The sequence below is a fragment of the Portunus trituberculatus genome, chromosome 23 (assembly GCF_017591435.1).
Source record: "Portunus trituberculatus isolate SZX2019 chromosome 23, ASM1759143v1, whole genome shotgun sequence".
Lineage (NCBI taxonomy): Eukaryota > Metazoa > Arthropoda > Malacostraca > Decapoda > Portunidae > Portunus > Portunus trituberculatus.
Window position 1 is genome coordinate 10126950 of NC_059277.1, and position 21677 is coordinate 10148626.

The following is a 21677-nucleotide window of genomic DNA, read 5'->3' on the forward strand; positions in this document are numbered from 1 at the left end:
ATGTCAGGTAGTTAATCGATCATTTGGTTGGTTAGTTGAGTTACACTTCACTTAAATTACTACAAAATCAAAGACACACACACACACACACACACACACACACACACACACACACACACACACCGTGTAGTGTAGTGGTTAGAACGCTTGACTCACAATCGAGAGGGCCGGGTTCGAATCCCGGCGCGGCGAGGCAAATGGGCAAGCCTCTTGATGTGTGGCCCCTGTTCACCTAGCAGTAAATAGGTACGGGATGTAACTCGAGGGGTTGTGGCCTCGCTTTCCCGGTGTGTGGAGTGTGTTGTGGTCTCAGTCCTACCCGAAGATCGGTCTATGAGCTCTGAGCTCGCTCCGTAATGGGGAAGATTGGCTGGGTGACCAGCAGGCAACCGAGATGAATTTTACACACACACACACACACACACACACACACACGAAACAAACTCTCCAGTATATTCAATGCAGAAGGGCAATTATTTCGAGTGTTTCAGCAGCCGTGTCAGCTCTCCCCTGCTTGCCCTCCTGGCGTGGGTGTGGCGCCCGGCTGCTTCCCCCTCCTCCCTACTGCTTCTCTTCGATCATACGGCGGAAGGTAAGCCTCACTCGCCTCATACCATTCTTGTTCTCTCATAAGCTAATTGAGAGAGAGAGAGAGAGAGAGAGAGAGAGAGAGAGAGAGAGAGAGAGAGAGAGAGAGAGAGAGAGAGAGAGAGAGAGAGAGAGAGAGAGAGAGAGAGAGAGAGAGAGAGAGAATTTTTTTCTTTCTTTCGGCATCTGTAAAATAGTGATCTTGTTTTCCGTTTTTTTGTTTTCCTTGGCCTGCTTTCAATTTTTTCCCCTTAACTTTTTTCTCGGTACTAGCAAAATAGCTCTCATCTTCCTCCATTTTTCCCTCAGCCGGCTTCCCTCACCCATATGAAGACTATATAAAACTCCCTATCATAATCACTGGTACCATTATCACTCGTATTACCACTACCATGAACACAAAGGAAGCTACAGGGAGTTGGTAGGCCTACACGTGGCGGCCTCTGAGTAATTTAACCCTTTAACTCCAATTTGGTACAGCTTTCATTAATCACAAACCATTCCGAGATATTTCCTTCGCGTTCTACAGCCACGTTTTAAATATTATATACATAAGACACTGGAAAGGTCTTTTAATCCATCTTTTAATTCCTCTATCAGCCTGTGAAATATCTTGTATCGTGTCTATATTTCTATTATTACGACCCCAGAGTTAGGCCCGACTAGGTTCCCACCACGACTAAGGCACCATTTAGTAGATTAATTCACTCTTGTTAAAGTACAAAATATTGACAAGTCCAGAGAGCATTACAATAATACACAACAAAGACGCTGCTAGCAGGACACCATCACATCTTAACCTAAAACACATTACGTTGCATTAATGTCTGACGGTCGTAACACTGTATTATTCTGAATTATATCGTGTCTATTTCAGTGTATTATTCTGAATTGTTTGATACGTCAGTGAAACGGGCGATTAAATAACGTACTTCTGCCCACTTGTCGCGTCGTGTCCGTCCATAAATTTGTCTAATATCCTCATAAGACTCCCTATTAACTCGGCTCTGTTAACTTGATAAAGGAGGATATTGCCCTCAGTTCCCGGCCGAGTGGAGGACTAAATTATTCCTTTCTCCATTTTAAATCGACCTTCATCAACTCTGACCCCATTACTTCTTACTTCTTGTCCCATTCTTATTACTAACCCCGAGGAGTAAAGGAGGTTCTTTGTGCCTCGTCTTCTCATTCCCTATTGCCACTTGTGTATGTAAATGAGGTGGTGTTGGTGGTGGTTGTTATCATCAAGATGTATTAGACTAATGGCCGGTTCCTGAATTACTTCTTTTTGGTCCGTTAGGCAGCCAACCAAGCAATTTGTGTCCTGTGCCGTTCCAGAATGCCTTTTTTCATCTGTTTTTTGTCCGCTAGTGGACCAAAGATTGGAACTTTAAAAGGTGAACGCACTTCGGCATTATTGGAACCGCTGACGTCACCGTGTGTATTGTTTACGTCTAGTGTTGTGGTGGTGTGTTCACGTGTGGCAGATTTTATCAGCAATTGTGTACTTTTCATGGGCTTTGTATTACGATATTAATAGTTAAATGGGTAAAGCAAGAGTTAGTGCTGTATTTGGATGTACACCTGGTAAGGACAGGTAAATTCCCATCTAATGATAACCTTGCTAAACAGTGGATCCATAAGTGTTTCCGTTCAGACCATACTAATATTAAGTATGCTGTGGTTTGTGAACGACATTTTACTTCAGCCCAGATTGAACGAAATCTGAAGTACGAGCTTTTAAATTTGCCAGTTCCACGAACTGTGAGAAATTTAAAACAGGATGCAATTCCTGATCAGAATCTGCCATCACGAGGACACAGATGCCAGGGAATCGGCCATCCACCAGCATTCAAAGGTAAGAAACTGTGTATTTTGTAAGTGGTGGTGGTGTTTGTAGTAAATAAGTGGTGGTGGTGGTAATACTAGGTTCTAGTAAAGTAAGTGGTGGTGGTTCTAGTCTAATACATCTTGGTTCTAGTGAAGAATGTGGTATGGTAGTGGTTCTAGTAAAGTAAGTGGTATGTGCTATGCATGTGAAACGATCACAGTAGATGCTGGTGAAGCTAATACTAAGTTGGAGGTGCAAATATTGTAAGTATGTGGTGGTAGTTTAAATTAAAACATATGGTAGAGGTGGTGGCATATCCCCTTATTTTCTTGCAAATCACTAAGAATCGTAAAATACAGTTAGTGGCATTATATCTACTAAACTTAGTAACCAAGATGCTAAAAGATAACCACTCAAATAAAAGAAATATGCGGAACACCTATATTCCACAATTAAAATCTGTCCTAGTTGGTTGACATGCTGACGTCACGATTCTGGGTTTTAAAAGCCTCCCGCGCTACGTCAATGATTTCAAGACTGAAGTGCGTTCACCTCTTAGTCTTGGTTATCATCATCATTTAGTATTAGTATTAGTAGTGGTGGTAGTGTTGGTGGTGGCGGTGCGGCTAGTGGTGGTGGTGGTGGGGGTGATGATAGTGGTGGTGATGATATGGTGGTGGTAGCGGTAGTGGTAGTAGTAGTAGTAGTAGTAGTAGTAGTAGTAGTAGTAAAAGAAGAACAAAATAACTGGACAAGTATAGGTAAAGGAAAGGAAAGGAATGAAGAAAAATAACGGAAGGAAAAATAAAATAAAAGGAAACGCACAGAAACGAAGGGAAAAGAACAGAATGATGGAAACGAAAATTTAAAAAAGAGATTGCTGTGAAAAAAAAAGGAAAATACATAATAGTAATAGTAATGGGTGGCGATGGTGGTGGCGGCGGTGGCCATGATGGTAGAAGAATATTAGAAACAAGAGTATCGTTAAATAGATAAATAAAAAAATAAAAAAAAACTAGAAAGACTAATTGCAGCAGGTGAAAGTATCGCATCCAGACACACCATAGTTTATTTTCCGCTGTAAAAATCTTGCGCAAATATTATTCCTCCCTTTATTTTCATCAACTTTTTTTAGTTCATCTAGCACAGGTGAGTTCGCTGCAATATGAGTCGCGAGAGAAAATTCCAATGTGTCAGAAAAGACGAGACAATTTCATAAAAGTTCCATGATTTTTTACGATATCTTGTTCATTTATTTACTTTTTTTTTCCCCTCCAGCGTGACACATTTCAGGTCTTATCAAAATTAACATCGGGTTTATATGAAGTAATAACACTAATGGGAGGACGTGAGTGAAGGGGACTGGGAGGAAACATAAATATCAACTACAAATCATACATGTAAACACGGCAGAATATGCAGTACAACTCCACTACACACACACACACACACACACACACACACACACACACGTCAGCACAATATTTATTTCCCCCAAAACTCACTCAAACAAACAAACTCGCTCAAAAATCCACCGGCCTAACAACAAATAAAATCAAAACATCACCGCCAGTCACACACACACACACACACACACACACAATAAAGTCCTACCTCTGCGTCAGGCACGGGGACACTGCAGGAGGTGCTAAGGGAGGAGCTCGGGGCGTCCTTGTGGCTTCTAGAATACAAGGAGGATCTCACACCACTGAAAAAAATCCTACTCAGGCGTTCCTTCTCCTTGCCTCCGTCCACCGTTATCCTTCTCCTCTGCTCGTCAACCAACACCACCTCCGTTTTCTCCTTCGTGAGTGAGAGAAAACGTATATAAAGTTGACAGATTTTCCTTCTTCGTATTCGCAAGTTGAGAATTATTACTGAAAACAAGTGGAGATGTATGTGGTGTTGTGTTTTTATATGTATATTTACCTTTTTTTCTTTCTTTTGCCCCTTTCTCTCTTGGTGTCAGGTAAGACAGCACAACTTGGAGTCTCCAGGAGTGTGGTGGCTGGTGATAGCTGAATCAGACATCTCGTGGCAGCTTGAAGGCGTTCTGCGAGAGGGTAGCCAGGTATGCATTCCGGATCACTACACTTCAACACTTCAACAGTTTAACGCTTCACAAGATCTGTTATTATGGAAGAAAACTACTGTTGACGGTGTGTGGATAGACTGACGAACAACTCGGTGCTAAAGACCTGTTCGCATTATCAAGCAGTGTCCGACGGGCAAACAATGTTACCTTATCCTGTTCAAATACACAAGCTGCTAGTTTGAATGGCGGGCACGGACGGAACCATTCTTCACACCACACTCTCTCCTGCGCCCTGATTTTTTTTTTTTTTTCACACTTGCTGCTAGAAATTATACACTAATAGGCAATTTTTTCTTGTCTACTGTGCTACGTATAGTGAGGCCGCGCTTACACTTTGTTATCCCATTACTGCTTACTGAATGACATGAACTGCTTCACTGAACCACCTCTCGAGTGGTGTGGAGCAGTATACGATACCACAGGCAGCGTGACGGCTCTTTGCTCTGTTCACGAGTGAAGGGTTTGTCGGATCTGGTAACACTTTTCTGTTGCCATATCAATGCCCGTGATTTTTACACTTCTGACGTCATTAACTACCCTCAGTGTTGTGGTTACACTGTTTGCCTGTCGGGCATTGCTTGATAGTGTAAACAGGCCATAAAATAGACAGACAGACTGTTAGACAGATAAACAAACTAACACACGCCAGCAGATGAACAACGTATTAAGATTATTACTGCTGTTACATAATACTGTCATTGTTTTGAAGATCATGCGGAATTATTTTTTGCCCTCTTCTTTTCCTCTTTCATTTTTTTCCCCCTCTATGCCTCAGGTTGTGTTGGCGGTGCGTAAATCCACGTCGCTCTATGAACTACTGGTGGCCAAAGTGGATACTGATGGGCAGCCTAAGTAAGCAAGCCGTGACTATTATGTCCTGCCTAATGTGTGTGTGTGTGTTTAACTTTTTATGTTAGCGAAGAAAGAAACACATGGAAAAAGATAGATACTACGATTGAAAACATGCCCTTCGTCAGACAATGACAAATAAATGGCAAACACAATCAAAACAGGCAAACCACACACCTCACCTTGCTTCATCCCAAAAGATTCGTGGTCGGCACCTACTGGGACTGGGAACGTAATACTCTAAGGCCTGAGAAACGCGCTGATCGACCCAACCACGAGCCCCTGACGTCTGATCTTCTTCACGTGTACCGGGACTTCGGAGGGCGGCGGCTGGTGATGGCTACGATTGAAAACATGCCCTTCGTCAGACTAAGGGGTGGACAAGAGGGACATCTAGTGACGAAATCAGGAATCGACGTTAGGATAATGGAAGCACTTGGCCAGCAACTCAACTTTACGTGCGTGGTGGAATGGGAATGGGCTAGGATTGGGATTAGGATGGATTAGGAGAGGGAATTAGAATAGATCAAGTAATTTGCGGGTACATTGTTCTCTGTCCGCGGTGGCTTGGGGAGGGACTGAGGCGAGGGCAATGAGGGAATGATGTGCTCTTGTTGCTGTAATGAACGTGGTGTTACTGGGATTTATGAGGCGCTAATGAGGGATTTATGCCCCGCTGTGATAGAGTAATTGTGACCGTGTGTTATTCCTAGCCACGTATTATCGTTATTCAATTATTGGTGTTGTTTCGTTATTTGTGGTGTCATTTATTAGGGTTTTCTATTACTAGTTAGTGTTTACTGTTGTCTCTTAGTGTTTCCTTTTATTCGTTTTGTGTTTTCTTGTGTTTGTTAGATTGACTTGGCCCTATACGGCTGCTAATTCAGACCTGCCTCATACCTAATTTACCTAACTCACATATGCCTCACCTGTCTCTTACCCTGAACAATATTATGAAACGCTTATGCACCGCACCTCCATTACACTGGAAAGGCTCTGGATGAAGTGACACAGATTTTCAGAAGGTGTTTTTTACAGTTCTAGTGACAAATTAACAAAACTTCTACAATATCAGCAGAATAAACACTCTTGAGAACCCGGTCAATCACACCTGAGTAAATCGTTTCAAAATACGAACCAAAATAGAAGCCATCTGTCTTTACCTGTCCCTGCTAATTTACTTACTTCACCTGTCCCTCGTGGCCGCAGGTTCCAGGTGCTGACTCCCCCGGACAGGCAGTGGGGAGGGCCACTTCCAAACGGCAGCGTGTCTGGGATCATCGGGCAGGTGGCGAGGCGGGAAGCTCACCTGGCCATCTGCGAAATTACCATCACAGGTGAGACGATTTTGTGGTGGTGGGGAGATAAGAAGAGGGAGAGAAACTAAAGGGATAAGGAAGGTTATGGGTGGTGGAAGGATATACTAGGAAGGCAAAGGGACTAGGAGAGGAAAGGAGGGCTAGGAAAGAGAAGGATAAAAGATCTGGGCCGGAGAGAAAAATAGAGGGATAGGAAATGAAGAAATGGGTAGGGATGAGAAGAAAATAGCAAATAAACATGAAGGGACAAACATAAAAAAAAACTTTATTGAAGGAATGTTACGAGAAGGAATTGAATAATGGAAAAGAAAGAAAGGGAAGAGAAAAGAAAGAGAAAGGGATACAAAGAAGAAGGCAGAGTAAAGGAAGGTAAATGAAAGAAGAAAAAAATAGGAAAAGGGAAGAGAAAGGAAGGGAAATGAAGGGAAGGAGAGGGAAGAGATGAGAAGCTATGGGAAGAGAAAGAAGAGAAAAGAAGGAAAGGTACGGTAAGGAAAGGAAAGGAAAGGAAAGGAAAGGGAAAGGCATAACGATACAGAAGTGTGTCAGGTCCCGTCTGTCACGCGCCTTGGCTTCATGATAATCGCTTTACATACGTAATATATACCGGTAATTGAATGAATGAATAAATAACGTGATGAAATGAATAAACTAAATTAATCAATAGACAAATACGCCAACTTTCACCTTTTTTTTTCTCCACAATATTTATCTACATATATTTTTGCACTACCTGTTTCTGTCTCATATATTACCTGTTTTTTTTATCATAATTGTGCTCCTTTACTTGTAAAAAATCATGATATATATCTTAACAACATATATATTAATTTCTTCATATTTTCCCATTTCCATCATACATTACTTTTTTTTGTAACTATTATGCATCTTTTCTAATATCAAATTATAATATACATCTTGACTACATATTCATTCATTTTACCACATGCATATCCATCATAATTCCCTTCCTTTCCTTTCCGTTTTCCTCCCCTCCCTTCTTCCCTTTCTCTTCCTTCCTGATGTACTTTGCGTCTACACCTTCCTGCCAAGAGAATATATATTTGTAGGCTTAGACTTGACAACAGGAGAGAAAAGGAATACTGATTATACTGTGTAGAGGTATCGTCTTCTTAAAGCTTCCATTATTTCCTTTTTTTTTTTTTTTTTTTTGTGTGTGTGTGTGTGTGTAAAGGGGAAAAACTGGCAACATAAAACTAATAAAAAAAAAAACGTTCACTTAGTTAGGTTATCATGTACACCTTCCTCTACAGAACATTTGTATCGTCAGACCTGTTCATGTGTGAATGCGTCAGACGAATTCAAAGTAACGATATTTCTTCCTGACACTGAAGCACTGAGCGGACACGGCACTGACACGCGACTGATGTGTGAATGAACTTGAAGAGAATGGTGTCAGTAGTGTGCGTCTTCACCTTTCCGGATGGACAACGCCTTCTCACACATTTATTCTATTCAAGGGAGCAGAGAGACAGTAGTGGACTTCACCTCGCCCTACTACCTCGAGGCTACCACCATGGTCTCCCCCGCCCCGGCCCTCAGAAGCAGGATATTCGCTATCTTTTCCCCATTCACCTACCAAGTTAGTGGCTAATTGGTGCACTAGATGGCGTCAGTGCATTTTGTTTATTCATCTATCTTATCTATTTAATTTCAAGAGTAACACAAAAGATAAAGGGCAGGAATTTGTCCGGGTCTTTTGGCTGACTCTATTGATCTCTAAGGGAACTGGTAATTAAACGGGCTTTTTTTTTTTTTGTTGCCCTTGGCCAGTTTCCCCTCTTCCATTAAAAAAAAGAAGCTAAGAGCGCCGGTACCAAAGGAAAGGTCAAAAGGAGCATCCGTAATTAGAGGATAAGTGTCTCGAAACTTCACCAGAGGAAGGAGATACAAAAGCAGGCAGGACGGTGAGGAGTTTGCAGAAAAAAAAAAATAGTTGTAATATACTCAGTGTTGAGAAAAACTCTCACCTTGTCTTACGAGCAAAAAACGGAGGAAATAAAGAGAAAAAGTAGGAGAAAGCGCAGAAGAGGAAACGTTTTCTTTAACTTTCATTTTCTCATGTTTCAAAGTACCACCACCACCACGACTCACCTATACTTTCTCTTAGGTGTGGCTATGCATCGCCGCGGCCACACTAATAGTAGGACCCGTGGCTTCCATTCTTGCTGCCTTGATGGACGGGTATGTCTCCCCGCCTCCCTCCCGCCGCGCCCATCACGAGTACTCCTTCCAGCTGTTCCGAAACCTGGTGGTGCAGACAAACCTCATCAAAACTCCAGAGTTGCCGCATCGCATCCTCTTCATCTCGTGGATTCTCTTCTGTTTCTACGTGTGTGGTGAGTGAGAGAGAGAGAGAGAGAGAGAGAGAGAGAGAGAGAGAGAGAGAGACAAAACAAACACACAATTAAACAAAAAGACAAAGACACACACAAAAAGAAAGAGAGAGAGAGAGATAATGAGAACAAAGACAAACAAAAAGAGAGAGAGAGAGAGAGAGAGAGAGAGAGAGAGAGAGAGAGAGATAAAGAAAAGCGCATCTTTCCAAATCTTCTTAGTAAACAAAAAGTTACAAACGCATTCATTCTGATCCACCTCCCACACACTTCCTCTCCCTCTGTCTCTCTCACCGTCAGCTCTTTACTCTGGTACCCTGACGGCGGTGTTGGCAGCGCCCTCCTACGAGCCAACAGTGGACAGCCTTCAAGACCTGCCCCGCGCCGTCAGCCAAGGATACACACTGGGGATGATAAAGGACACGAGTATGATGTTTTTGTTCAAGGTGAGGGAAGGAGTGAGTGAACGTGATGAGAGGACGTTGTGCGGGGTAGTGGGAGAGGGAGGGAGGGATGGGAGAGAGAGTAGGTAAGGAGGGAGGGATGGAAGAGAGGGTAGATGAGGAGGAAGGAAGGGAGGGAAGGCTCAAGTGTAGGAAGGGAGTGTGGAATGAAAGGAGAGAGAGGGAGAGAGGAGGGAAGAGAGAGAGAGAGAGAGAGAGAGAGAGAGAGAGAGAGAGAGAGAGAGAGAGAGAGAGAGAGAGAGAGAGAGAGAGAGAGAGAGAGAGAATCAAGACAAAAGAGACAAAAAAAAAAGAACAGACAGACAGACAGACAGACAGACAGACAGACAGACAGACAAACAAACAGACAGTGAGAGAGAAAGATACAAGGTGAAATTCAAACTAGGAAAACAAATTAAAAACGAGAAAAAAATCAGAGAGAGAGAGAGAGAGAGAGAGAGAGAGAGAGAGAGAGAGAGAGAGAGAGAGAGAGAGAGAGAGAGAGAGAGAGAGAGAGAGAGAGAGAGAGAGAGAGAGAGAGAGAGAGAGAGAGAGAGAGAGAGAGAGAGAGAGAGAGAGAGAGAGAGAGAGAGAGTTTGGAGGGAAAATATGAAGAGAAAAAAGAAAAAAAAATGGTCTGAGAGAGAGAGAGAGAGAGAGAGAGAGAGAGAGAGAGAGAGAGAGAGAGCGGGAGTGTCGTAAGAGGGTGAGTCACAGGTAATGTCTGGCTCCAGGAAGCGAAGGAAGGAATATATCATCAGGTGTGGCAGCTTTTCGATCACAGCGCAGCGTCTCAGAGCTTCTTCAGGAACCCTTCCTCAGGATTCGATAAGGTAAGTGGAGAATCAGATCTCTTTTACTTGTGATCCTATTGTAATCTGACTTTTTGCATCCGTTTTATAATCCTACATAATTTCACTGGTCAGTTGGGTGTAATCTTGCTAATTTGAGTTGTCTTATAATGCAGGTATAATATGGATCTTCTTCTTCTTTGTCTTCGTCCTTGTCTTCATCCTTGTCTTTGTTCTTGTTTTCATCCTTGTCTTCGTCTTCTTCGTCTTCTTCTTCGTCCTTGTTTTCGTCTTCTTCGTCTTCTTCGTCCTTGTCTTCGTCTTCTTTTTCTTCTTCTTCTTCTTCGTCTTCTTCGTCCTTGTCTTCGTCTTCTTCTTCTTCTTCTTCTTCTTCTTCTTCTTCTTCTTCTTCTTCTTCTTCTTCTTCTTCTTCTTCTTCTTCTTTCTTCTTCTTCTTCTTCTTCTTCTTCTTCTTCTTCTTCTTCTTCTTCTTCTTCTTCTTCTTCTTCTTCTTCTTCTTCTTCTTCTTCTTCTTCTTCTTCTTCTTCTTCTTCTTCTTCTTCTTCTTCTTCTTCTTCTTCTTCTTCTTCTTCTTCTTCTTCTTCTTCTTCTTCTTCTTCTTCTTCTTCTTCTTCTTCTTCTTCTTCTTCTTCTTCTTCTTTTTCTTTTTTTTTTTCTTTTTCTTTTCTTTTTTTCTTTTTATTATTTCTTCTTCTTCTTCTTCTTCTTCTTATTATTATTATTATTATTATTATCATCATTATTATTTTCATGAATGTTTGCACTCACTAAACTTGAAAGATTGAAACAATGAAAAAATTATATTCATACTTACTAAGATACAAAATATTCATAAAAAAAAGCGTAACTGTGTGAATAACTGCAAAAATTCAAAAACAAAAGAAGAAATAATCACGTAAAACTGCCTGAAAACTCAACAACGTCTAAACAAAACATCATTCACGAACTCCCGACAGATCCTTCAGAGGCGGCTGGTGATGTTCTTCCCGTCCCTGAATGGCGAGCTGCAGGCCATCTACAGAGGGCGCCACCGCTACTACTTCGCGCCCAATCACTTCTACCCGCAGGCGTACGGCATGGCGTGCTTCAGGGGTGCTCCTTTCCTGCCCAAGTTCAGTCAGATGTGAGTAGTAGTATGGAAATGAAGGTCCGTATTGAGATATGTTCTACTCTCTCACCATGACTATTTCAAAGGCCACAGAGATAATCGGCCCGGTTTTCATGACAGTTTTTCCTTGTATTATAATGTAGATAGTCTGTTAACCCTTTCAATACTGGAACGCATTTTTACTTTGAGTCTATGGAGGTCAGAAGATTAATGGCCAGTCTTTACTATTTTTAATCTCCACTAAGTTTCTGAAGTCGTATAAAATTCTCAAATAGTAAGTACAATAAATAGGAAAATGTGTCTTGGTACTAAAGGGGTTAATTTGACGCTAGAGTTGTAAGAATACACTTGAAAACCTGCAAAACTTCACCTATTGTTTTTAAAAGCAGTGAAGTTGCGGCGCACGCGGAGTCATTTACACTAATCCTTCGTGAGTTTTGAGCCTTAATTAAAAAACGTGGTGTGAAATGAGTGAAATTTTGAAAGGCGTAAATGCATTAATATATTCAGAGTAATAGATGAAATACTGAAACACAACTTCAGAGAATAGTAACATAAGCCAACAGGAGCGATCGAGTGAGTCAAATCTCTTGGTGTCTTATCTTTAGTTCTTTCACTTCTACGATAACTAAATCTTAAATGTATCGGTGTAAGCTTTCCAATGGACCTTTATTTGGTGGCTCTTTCCTTCAGTAGATCTTTCCATCAGCAGATCTTTTTTATATACCACATTGTTACCGTAAACCAGATCTCTTACATAAAATAATAAAAATAATCACGAACTCTACAACAGCAATGCTTTCTCCTCCATTAGTGAGAAGGAACCAGTTTGAATTAACCTTTCTGGAACGAAGAGGAAGGCAAAGAAGAAAGGAACCGTGAGCAATGTCATCTTCATGTTGTGTTTGTTAATTAGAACAGCAATTGCTTCTGGGCGAATGAGGAGGAGGAGGAGGAGGAGGAGGAGGAGGAGGAGGAGGAGGAGGAGGAGGAGGAGAAAGAACATAGTAGTAGTAGTTTAGTAGTCGTAATAGTCTGTGGTAGCATTTTGTTAAAGGAGAAGAAGAAAGAGGAGAGGAAAAAGACTAAAAGCTTATTAAAGGATGGGGTGGGGTAGAAAAGGAGAATTGTATAAGTAGTAGTGGTCTATGATATGATCGTATGCGATTATCAAACATGCTAGTAGTAGTAGTAGTAGTAGTAGTAGTAGTAGTAGTAGTAGTAGTAGTAGTAGTGGTGGTGGTGGTGGTGGTGGTGGTGGTGGTGGTGGTGGTGGTGGTGGTGGTGGTAGTGGTGGTGCAGTAGCAGTGGTAGTGTAGTAGTAGTAGTGGTGGTAGTGCAGTAGTAGTAGTGCAGCAGCAGTGGTGGTGGTGGTGGTGGTGGTGGTGGTGGTGGTGGTGGTAGTGGTGGTGTAGTAGTGCAGTGTGTAGTGGTGGTGGTAGTGGTGGTGGTGGTGGTGGTGTAGTGTGGTGGTGGTGGTGGCAGCAGCAGTAGCAGCAGTAGTGGTAGTAGTAGCAGTGCAGCAGTAGCAGTAGTAGCAGTAGTAGCAGTAGCAGTAGCAGTAGCAGTAGCAGTAGCAGCAGCAGCAGCAGCAGTAGTAGTAGCAGGAGCAGCAGTAGCAGTAGTAGTACCATTAGTAAAAAAAGTAGTAGTCTGCAGGATCAGCTTATTAAATGCCTCTTATTAAGGATAGTAACCTGAGGACACGTTGCCTATTTTAATTAAGCCCAGGTAATGAAACTTGCTGAGTGAACAACCTCCCAACTCCCACCAACCCCTAACACAACCCCATCCCCACCTACCCCCTAACACAACCTCAACTACCCCCCCATCCTCCCCGACACAGCAAGAAAAATAAGTTATTATTATTATTATTATTATTATTATTATTATTATTATTATGACTTTCACCACGATGCTTACTACGGGGCCAAGAGAGAGAGAGAGAGAGAGAGAGAGAGAGAGAGAGAGAGAGAGAGAGAGAGAGAGAGAGAGAGAGAGAGAGAGAGAGAGAGAGAGAGAGAGAGAAAGAAAGAAAGAAAGAAAGAAAGAAAGAAAGAAAGAAAGAAAGAAAGAAAGAGAGAGAGAGAGAGAGAGAGAGAGAGAGAGAGAGAGAGAGAGAGAGAGAGAGAGAGAGAGAGAGAGAGAGAGAGAGAGAGAGAGCACTGTAATGATGAACTTTCCTTAATGACTTGATTACGAAAGCAAACAGGGGAAGGAGAGGCGAGAGGGGGGGTAATGTGCTTAATGAAGGAGAGAGAGAGAGAGAGAGAGAGAGAGAGAGAGAGAGAGAGAGAGAGAGAGAGAGAGAGAGAATGTGTGCAGGAAATGAAAAAGAGAGATAAAGAAACTGCATCGCTGTCAGTAAATCTTCATTAGCAGCATTAGCAGAGAGAGAGAGAGAGAGAGAGAGAGAGAGAGAGAGAGAGAGTTGAGTTGAGCGGAGTTTCACAAAGTTATTCATACCGTGAACGAGAGAGAGAGAGAGAGAGAGAGAGAGAGAGAGAGAGAGAGAGAGAGAGAGAGAGAGAGAGAGTTTCTTGTTCCAAAATGACGCAATTGAATATATTAAACTACTACTACTACTACTACTACTACTACTACTACTACTACTACTACTACTACTACTACTACTACTACTACTACTACTACTACTACTACTACTACTAGGGAGGCGGTGGCATAGTGGATAAGGTGGTGAGCGTGGGATCGGTAGACGTCCAGGCGTAGGTTCGAATCCCACCACGTACAGCCTTAAACACTGCCATTTGTCGAGTGCTTTAAAATTATCTACATGTCACCATGATACCCAGGTTCTAGGTGGTTACACTCAAGATGAGCTTGGGCGGTGATATGGGCCCTAATATGGATACCGCTATAAATAAAATTGCCAGCGCCACTAATGGGCGAAAGCTGAACGGCGCTTCCCATACACTCTTCAAGTGTGCCTACAGGCGCTATAGGCCTTACCGTAAAAAACGAAAAAAAAACTACTACTATTACTACTTCTGCCTCTTCTACTACTACCACCACCACCAGTACTACAACTGTTACTACTACTACTACCACTACTTCTACTACCACCACCACCAGTACTACTGCTGCTACTACTACTACTACTACTTTCACTTCCATTACTACTATTACTACTTCTACTACTACCACCACCACCACCACCTTTACTGCTACTACTAGTACTACTACTACTACTTCTACTTCTACCACCACCACCAGTACTACTACTACAACTGCTGTTACTACTACTACCATCACCACCAGTACTACTACTACAACTGCTGTTACTACTATTACCACCACCACGACGACGACGACGAAGACTATTACCACCACCACCACTACTACTACTAATGTTACAACCACCACCACCACCACCACCACAAATACAAACACTAAGAACACCATATTCCTTTCTACACACAAACTGACAACCTGTACTAAGGCAACACACTCCTCTCACCTCTTCTACCCGCTACTCCCTCCTGAAAGACCAACAGAAGAGTGCCACGAAGACTGAACAAGTGCCAGACTGCGGAGGTCACGCGGCACTGCTGGGCAAAGGAAGGGAAGATAAGGAGAGGAGATAGAAGCGGTTGAAAGGGAGAAAAGTTTAGAGCAGAAAGGTTTTATTTGGTGTGGTGGTCTCTTAAAGATTTCATTTTTTTTCTTTTTGTTTAGGATTATTGTTATGATATGGTTAACTGACTGTTTTGGAGATTTTGTTGTTGTTGCTGTTATTTCATCATTATCATTTATCTTCTTTGTTTCCCTTTTTTTATTCTTTCTTGCCTTCTTTCTACTTTATCTCTCGTCTTTTTTTCTTTTCTTTCTCTTTTGTATTTCTTCTTCTTTCTTCTTCTCCTCCTCTTTCTCCGTCTCACAAGGCTCTCCTCCTGTCAATATAAAGCTTGACATGGAAACTTTTAAAAATAAACCCCCCGTGTCTAACTTCCCAGACTTTTAATTCACATTCCTCAAAGTTTATGTGTGTTTTTTACGGCCCTGAACTTTTGATACCCTCGTGTTCGCGTCATATTTCTTTTAATTGTTTATCCTCCTTTTAGATTTAAGAGAAGTGTAAAAGTGCGGATCCTTCACTACGCTAAAACACTCTTCATGCTTTTTTTTCCCACTATCACGCTTCTTTAACCTTCGCTCGTTTCGTTTTACTTTTTTTCACGCTTACTTTCTTTTTTGTATCAGGTTCAGTTCGGTTCGGTTCGGTTCGGTTAGATTAGGTTAAGTTAGGTTAGGTTAGGTTTGCAAATTCTATGAGTACTTCACATACCTCGCCACTTTCTTCCTCCCTTCCAGGCTAAGGTGGATGACGGAAGGAGGGCTGGTGTTGCACTGGAGACGGGAGGTGATGTTTGAAGAGTCCATCTCCACGCCCTCCACCTTCCAGGGCCACACTGAGCAGAGGTGGTCCACTGCTATCAACCTGAAGCACTGCCAGGTGTGTGTGTGTGTGTGTGTGTGTGTGTGTGTGTCAGTGGGTGTTTCCTTAGTCAGTTATATTTTCTTAAGATATGTGTGTGTGTGTGTGTGTGTGTGTTGACCGTCAGTATCGTATGCGTGTATCTTAACTGCTTCACTGTTTCGACTTACTATCTCGACTCTCTCTCCCGTGAAGCATCGAACTTGGATATCCTGTATATGGATAACTTAAACATCTCGGATAAAACCGATGACGACTAAGAAAGAAAGCATATAAAACAGATTACTTAAACAACTTAGAAAACCTTGAAAGACAGATCACGTGGGGGAAAAAAATCATAACTCAAACATACAACTTAAACTGGGAACGAAAAACGGAGCAGGAAAAGTAAATACGTAGCGAGGCGTTATCATTCTTATCTTTCTTATCACTGCAGGCTGCCTTCTTTCTCCTGCTGCTGGGGCTGGCGGTGGGGGCCGTAGCGCTAGTGGGGGAGGTGACTTTGGCTTCCTACATCACCTCCAGACACGGCTTCTCCACTCCATAGGTGAAAATACAGGTAAGGAAAGCTGCTACAAGTGTTTAGGTGATCAGATGTTACGCTTTAACCTTCCTACTGCTTTCATTTCGTTTTTCTTTTTTTTTTCGTGAGTGGATTCTTTTCTCTTTTCCGCGTGGTTGTCGAGTGTCATCTCTTTGTGTGTGCTTTTTTTCTATCTTCTTTTTGTTGTTGCTTTTCGTTTGTTTTCTTTCTTTTCATCGCGTCTGCCGAGTGTTTTTTTTTTCTTTGTTTTTCGTGTCCCGATTTGATTTTGTGTTTGTGAGTCCTTTTCTGGCTGCAGCTATTTTTCCGAGCATTATTTTTTTTTCTTCTTTATTTTCATGTCTCCTTTGTTTGATTTTTTTTTCCTTGGGCCTTTTTTTAGTTGCAATTTTCCGCTTCGTTCATGTTCCCCTTATCTTTCGCGTCTCATACCTATTTTTTCAGCAGTATTTTTTTTCCTCCTTTTCTGAGGTTCTGTCCCCGTGTGCAGGCATAAGAGGCGCGTCGCTAAATCCCCCACTAATCCACTCCTGTGTCGGGTTAGGTGGAGTGAAGCAGCGACGTGTAATGGTGGAAGTGTTAAGTGTTCCTCCGTCACCTCCTCCATCCCCGCGTCCTTCCTGCCACCGCTTCTCCGATTAAAACTGAAATAAGCGAACGGATTTTACTCTCTATATATCTTTCTCTCTTCTCTTTTGTCTCCGTCTCTCTCGCACTCGCTCATACGCGCTTAGTATTCACTCTAGTTCAAAAAATAGCCTTATCTACTCGTATTTCAGAGCTGCGTTTAAGGAGGGTGCGTCATGGGGTGTTTGAGTGTGCTTTGAGTGCATTATTTTGTGTTTTGGGGATGTTTTGAATGAGTTTTGGGGATGTTTCGAGTGTGTTTTGGGGTGTTTCTTTTTAGAGTGTGTGTTTTTAGGGTTTTTTTGGGGGAGTGTGTTTTAGGGTGTTTTGAAGGTGTTTTGGGGTGTTTTTTTTTTTAGTTTTCTTTTAGTGTGCTGCAGAGTGTTTTAAAGGTGTTTTGGGGTGTTTTTTTGTGTGCTTTAGGGTGTTTTGAAGGTGTTTTGGGGTGTTTTTTTTCAGTTTTCTTTTAGTGTGTTTTAGGGTGTTTTAAAGGTGTTTTGGGGTCTTTTTTTGATGTTTTTTTTAGTGTGCTTTAGGTTTTTTTTTTTTTTTTTTTTCTTTAGTGTGTTTTAGGGTGTTTTAAAGGTGTTTTGGGGTGTATTTTGGTGGGGGTTTTTTTGTGTGTGTGTGTGCATTATGGTGTTTTGAAGGTGTTTTGGGGGTGTTTTCAGTATGTCTTTTGGTGTAAAGAGAGTGCGTCACTATCCCCCCCCACCTACACACATCATTCCTCGCTCTGTTGTCAATCTTCTGTGGGTGGAGAATTTGAACTGTAATTCTGGTTCTCCTCGCTGTCTGTCTCTCTGTCTTTTCTTGTAAACACTCTTGTCGTCTTGCTTAATTTTCTATAGACTCATTTTCATTATTTTTGTCAAAGCACTTTTATACTTTTTTTGCACTACTCTTGTTTTCATGCATTTTCGTAACGTTACTTGTCATTATTTTTGTAGGAGCATTTTTCAAGACACATATCTACTAATTTTCAGGGATCAAGCTGACAGAATGGTGCGTCCTTGTCTGTCAATGCTCTTCGTGTCTGTCTACCAGTCTGTCTGTCTATCCTCGCGTTTCGGTTATTATCTCAGTTGTGTAGAATCGAAATACTTCTTTAGGTGCATTAGCAAACGTCTCTGCGTCTTATCTCTGCCACTTTTAACAGTTATCAGGGTGCTTTCAAGATTGCAGCGGTAATTTGACAAGTATTCGTATCACCAGTGGAAAAAGCACACATGAAAACCCAAGTGATAATCTACGTGGTGTTTGAAAATACTCGTAATGAGGAAACACGAGGTTTAAAATAAAGGTTTCTAATGTTGCTTGTAATCTCACTAAGTGCTTTTTAAATTCACGTATGTATATTTCAGAGCAAAGGTAAGGGTGGTCTTTGTCACTTGTTTTCCTTCCTATCTGCTCGTACATTCATTGTTCTCCTTAGATCTGTATTCTTTTTTTTTCATGTAGGGAAAAGGGCCAGCCAAGAGCAAAAAAAAGAAAGGATTAAAGAAAAAGGCCCACTGAAAAGTGGAAAAGCGTCAGCCAAAATTATGGAGCAAATGCCTCGATACCTCCCTCTTAAAAGAAGACAAGTCGTAGGAAGTCGGAAAAACAGATGCAGGGAGGGAGTTCCAGAGTTTACCAGTGAAAGGGATGAATGCTTGAGAGTATTGGTTAACTCTTGCATTAGGGAGTTGGACAGAACAGAGATGAGAGGAAGAAGAAAGCCTTGTGCAGCTAGGCCGCAAGAGGAGGGGAGGCATGCAGTTAGCAAGATCAGTAGAACAGTTAGCATGAAAATACCGATAAAAGATAAAGAAATGCAACATTTCGGCGGTGAAATAGAGGCTGAAGACAGTTAGTCAGAGGAGGGGAGTTGATGAGACGAAGAGCTTTTGATTCCACCCTATCTAGTAAAACTGCGTGATTAAAACCCCCAAATAACAGTTTTCATTTTCAGCCTCACAGTTTGCTCACTCTCAAAGTCGCAGGTTACTTCCGTACGCTTCAGTTCATTCCCGCACTACTGCCATTTGCTTGAGTTCTGAGTTCTTGAATATCTCTGCTGTTGTTGTTTTTTCTTTCTCATATTCCTACAATATATGGAAAGTATAAAATATACGTGATTATTTACTTCAGGGCACAAGTATGGATGTCTTGTCACTTCCTCTTACACCATTGCATTGTCTTCATTCTTCACACTATCATCTTCTTAGAACTCTTGATTATAACAGCTCAGTCTCTCTCTCTCTCTCTCTCTCTCTCTCTCTCTCTCTCTCTCTCTCTCTCTCTCTCTCGTATATAATTTCCCTGCTGCTTCTCACGGTTCCACAAAGAAGCCTGACTATCTACTTCAGGACATAGATAAAGATATTTTTGCCTCTTTCTTCTGTGCTATTCAAGTCCCACACAACGTACAGTTCTGTCATTAGTTTTCTTCTAAAATAGTTCACTGTATCTGCTCTATATTTACTCTGAGTCTATGAAAAAAATAGAAACGACATTTACTTCGGAACAAAAATGGATACGCTCTCTGTCATTCTTTTCTCTGTCTATCCAAGCGTCTCTTTCCTTCTTGGCATTTTGTTTTTACATTTCTTTTACATTTCTAGTATCTAAATTTGCTACTAAAAACATGCTTATCTATTTCAGGGATGATGTGAGATGCCGCAGCTGCTGTCCTTGTGTCTGTCTGCCTTGTTACTTGATCTACCAGTTTCCCAGATTTTACTACGAGTTCTCTCCCTTCTTACCAATTACTATTACTCTCCCAGTTTATCAGTTAGTCATTCTGCCCACTCTGTCTATTAGTTATTGATATTTCTCCCGGTCTTTCCATTAGTTACCGCTGTTATTTCTCTCCTTGTCAACCAGTCTGCCAGTTATTGTCACTTTCTCTCCCAGTCAGTCTAGTTACTGACAATTATTCTCCTCCAGATATTACTATTACTATTTTCTTTCCCTATCTGTCACGATCACTATTTCCCTACCAGTTATTACACATCTTGCAGGCTTTCCACTGTCACCACATAGTCTACCAGTCACTATTATCGTCTATCTCCACCCAAGTGTCGCTCCACATTCCGAAGCTTCCAGTGTTAGGTAATATCGCACGTAAAAAAAGAAAAAAAGTAAATAAATAAACAGTGTGCGCTGAAACAAATATAGTTTTGTATCCCCTAAATCTGTGGACATAATGCTCAGAGTGTAGCAATGTTGTGATATACTTAGAGCGCTCGACTGTGCTGGAAATTACTTATTCTCTTATCTGTTGTGATTTGAATGTGTTTATTGTATTTACTTTCTTATTCATTGATTTATTGTTGTTTCATTTTTTATAGCGATAGTGAAAATGCGCGAGTATGAACAGTGTGAAGGGTGTGGCCCAGAGAAAGCCACACACACACACACACACACACACACACACACACACAGTAAAGCAAACTGGAACACCCACCACCACCACCACTACCACCACCACCACCAAGAGAGAGAATTTTGAAGCCAACAATGGATATAAGAGAGAACCCATGTCACTATTACTTGTTATGTCTTAATGGATCACAAACACTGACGTTTCTATTACAACAAAATAAACAAAGGCAGGCCGTGCTAGACTGTTACTGCCACTAAACTTTTAACCCCTTGCACGGATTGAACTGAAAAAGAAAAAAGTGGAAAAAAAGGTGGGAATAAAAAGGAGTGAAAAAAAGATGCTTCGACCCCAAATTCGAACCTTTAACCGAAGTAAATTGAATCCCAAAGTCCTTTCTATGGCGACCTCTCTCTCTCTCCTCCTCCCTCCCTCCCTCCCTGCCTGCTAACCCCGGGACACATAGGACACCAACCAATAGGAAAGATAGGAAAGAGTATTGAGTAAACTGAAAACACGTTAAAATAGACCCGCTAAAGGGAGTTTCTGGGTACTTTTTTTTTCGTCTCTCTCTCTCTCTCTCTCTCTCTCTGAAGAAAAGAAAGAAAAATACAAAAGTAAGTAATAAGCCCTCATAAAACCATGTCCACTAAAACAACATCAACAACAACAACAACAACAACAACAACAACAACAACTAGCAGAACCGAGAGAAGATTAATTACAAAAGGTAAATGAACAGGTAGATGAACAGGTAGATAAAAAGCGAGGAGTGTACTAGAAATCTACGCCACATTATCAGTCATACGTGAAAAATATGATACATCTAAATATTTGTTCCACCACATCCCTTCTATAACAAAAACTAACTCGTACCAAAAAGAACAATTGACAACCGTACACTCTCCATTTGTTAATTCAGTAAAATCAACCTTACGTAACTGTTCTAGAAAGCTCAACACACACACACACACACACACACGGGGAACCTCTTACATGATGAGAGAGAGAGAGAGAGAGAGAGAGGTGGAGGGGGTAGAAGAAAAATTAATAATGGTAGTGAGAACGTTAAAAGCAAAGTTTGGCATTTAACACCATGCGCTGTTCCAGTTTTGCCAGTTAGTTGGTTTTATTTATTTTTATCTTGAGTATTATACAACTTGTGAATGTCGTCCTTTGGGTTAAATTGTAATGTGAATCAAGTTATATAATACTCTGTGACATACATTTCTCTCTCTCTCTCTCTCTCTCTCTCTCTCTCTCTCTCTCTCTCTCTCTACA

General features: G+C 41.5%; 1 protein-coding gene across 1 annotated transcript; it reads left to right on the forward strand.

The window, feature by feature from the left end:
- Nucleotides 1–11247: 11247 nt before the first annotated feature.
- Nucleotides 11248–20171, forward strand: LOC123507887. Its single transcript, XM_045261174.1, has 4 exons — nucleotides 11248–11417; nucleotides 15735–15876; nucleotides 16295–16417; nucleotides 19676–20171. Exons 1-3 carry the CDS (start codon nucleotides 11272–11274, stop codon nucleotides 16403–16405), a joined length of 399 nt encoding a protein of 132 aa, XP_045117109.1. The 5' UTR covers nucleotides 11248–11271; the 3' UTR covers nucleotides 16406–16417; nucleotides 19676–20171.
- Nucleotides 20172–21677: the final 1506 nt, after the last annotated feature.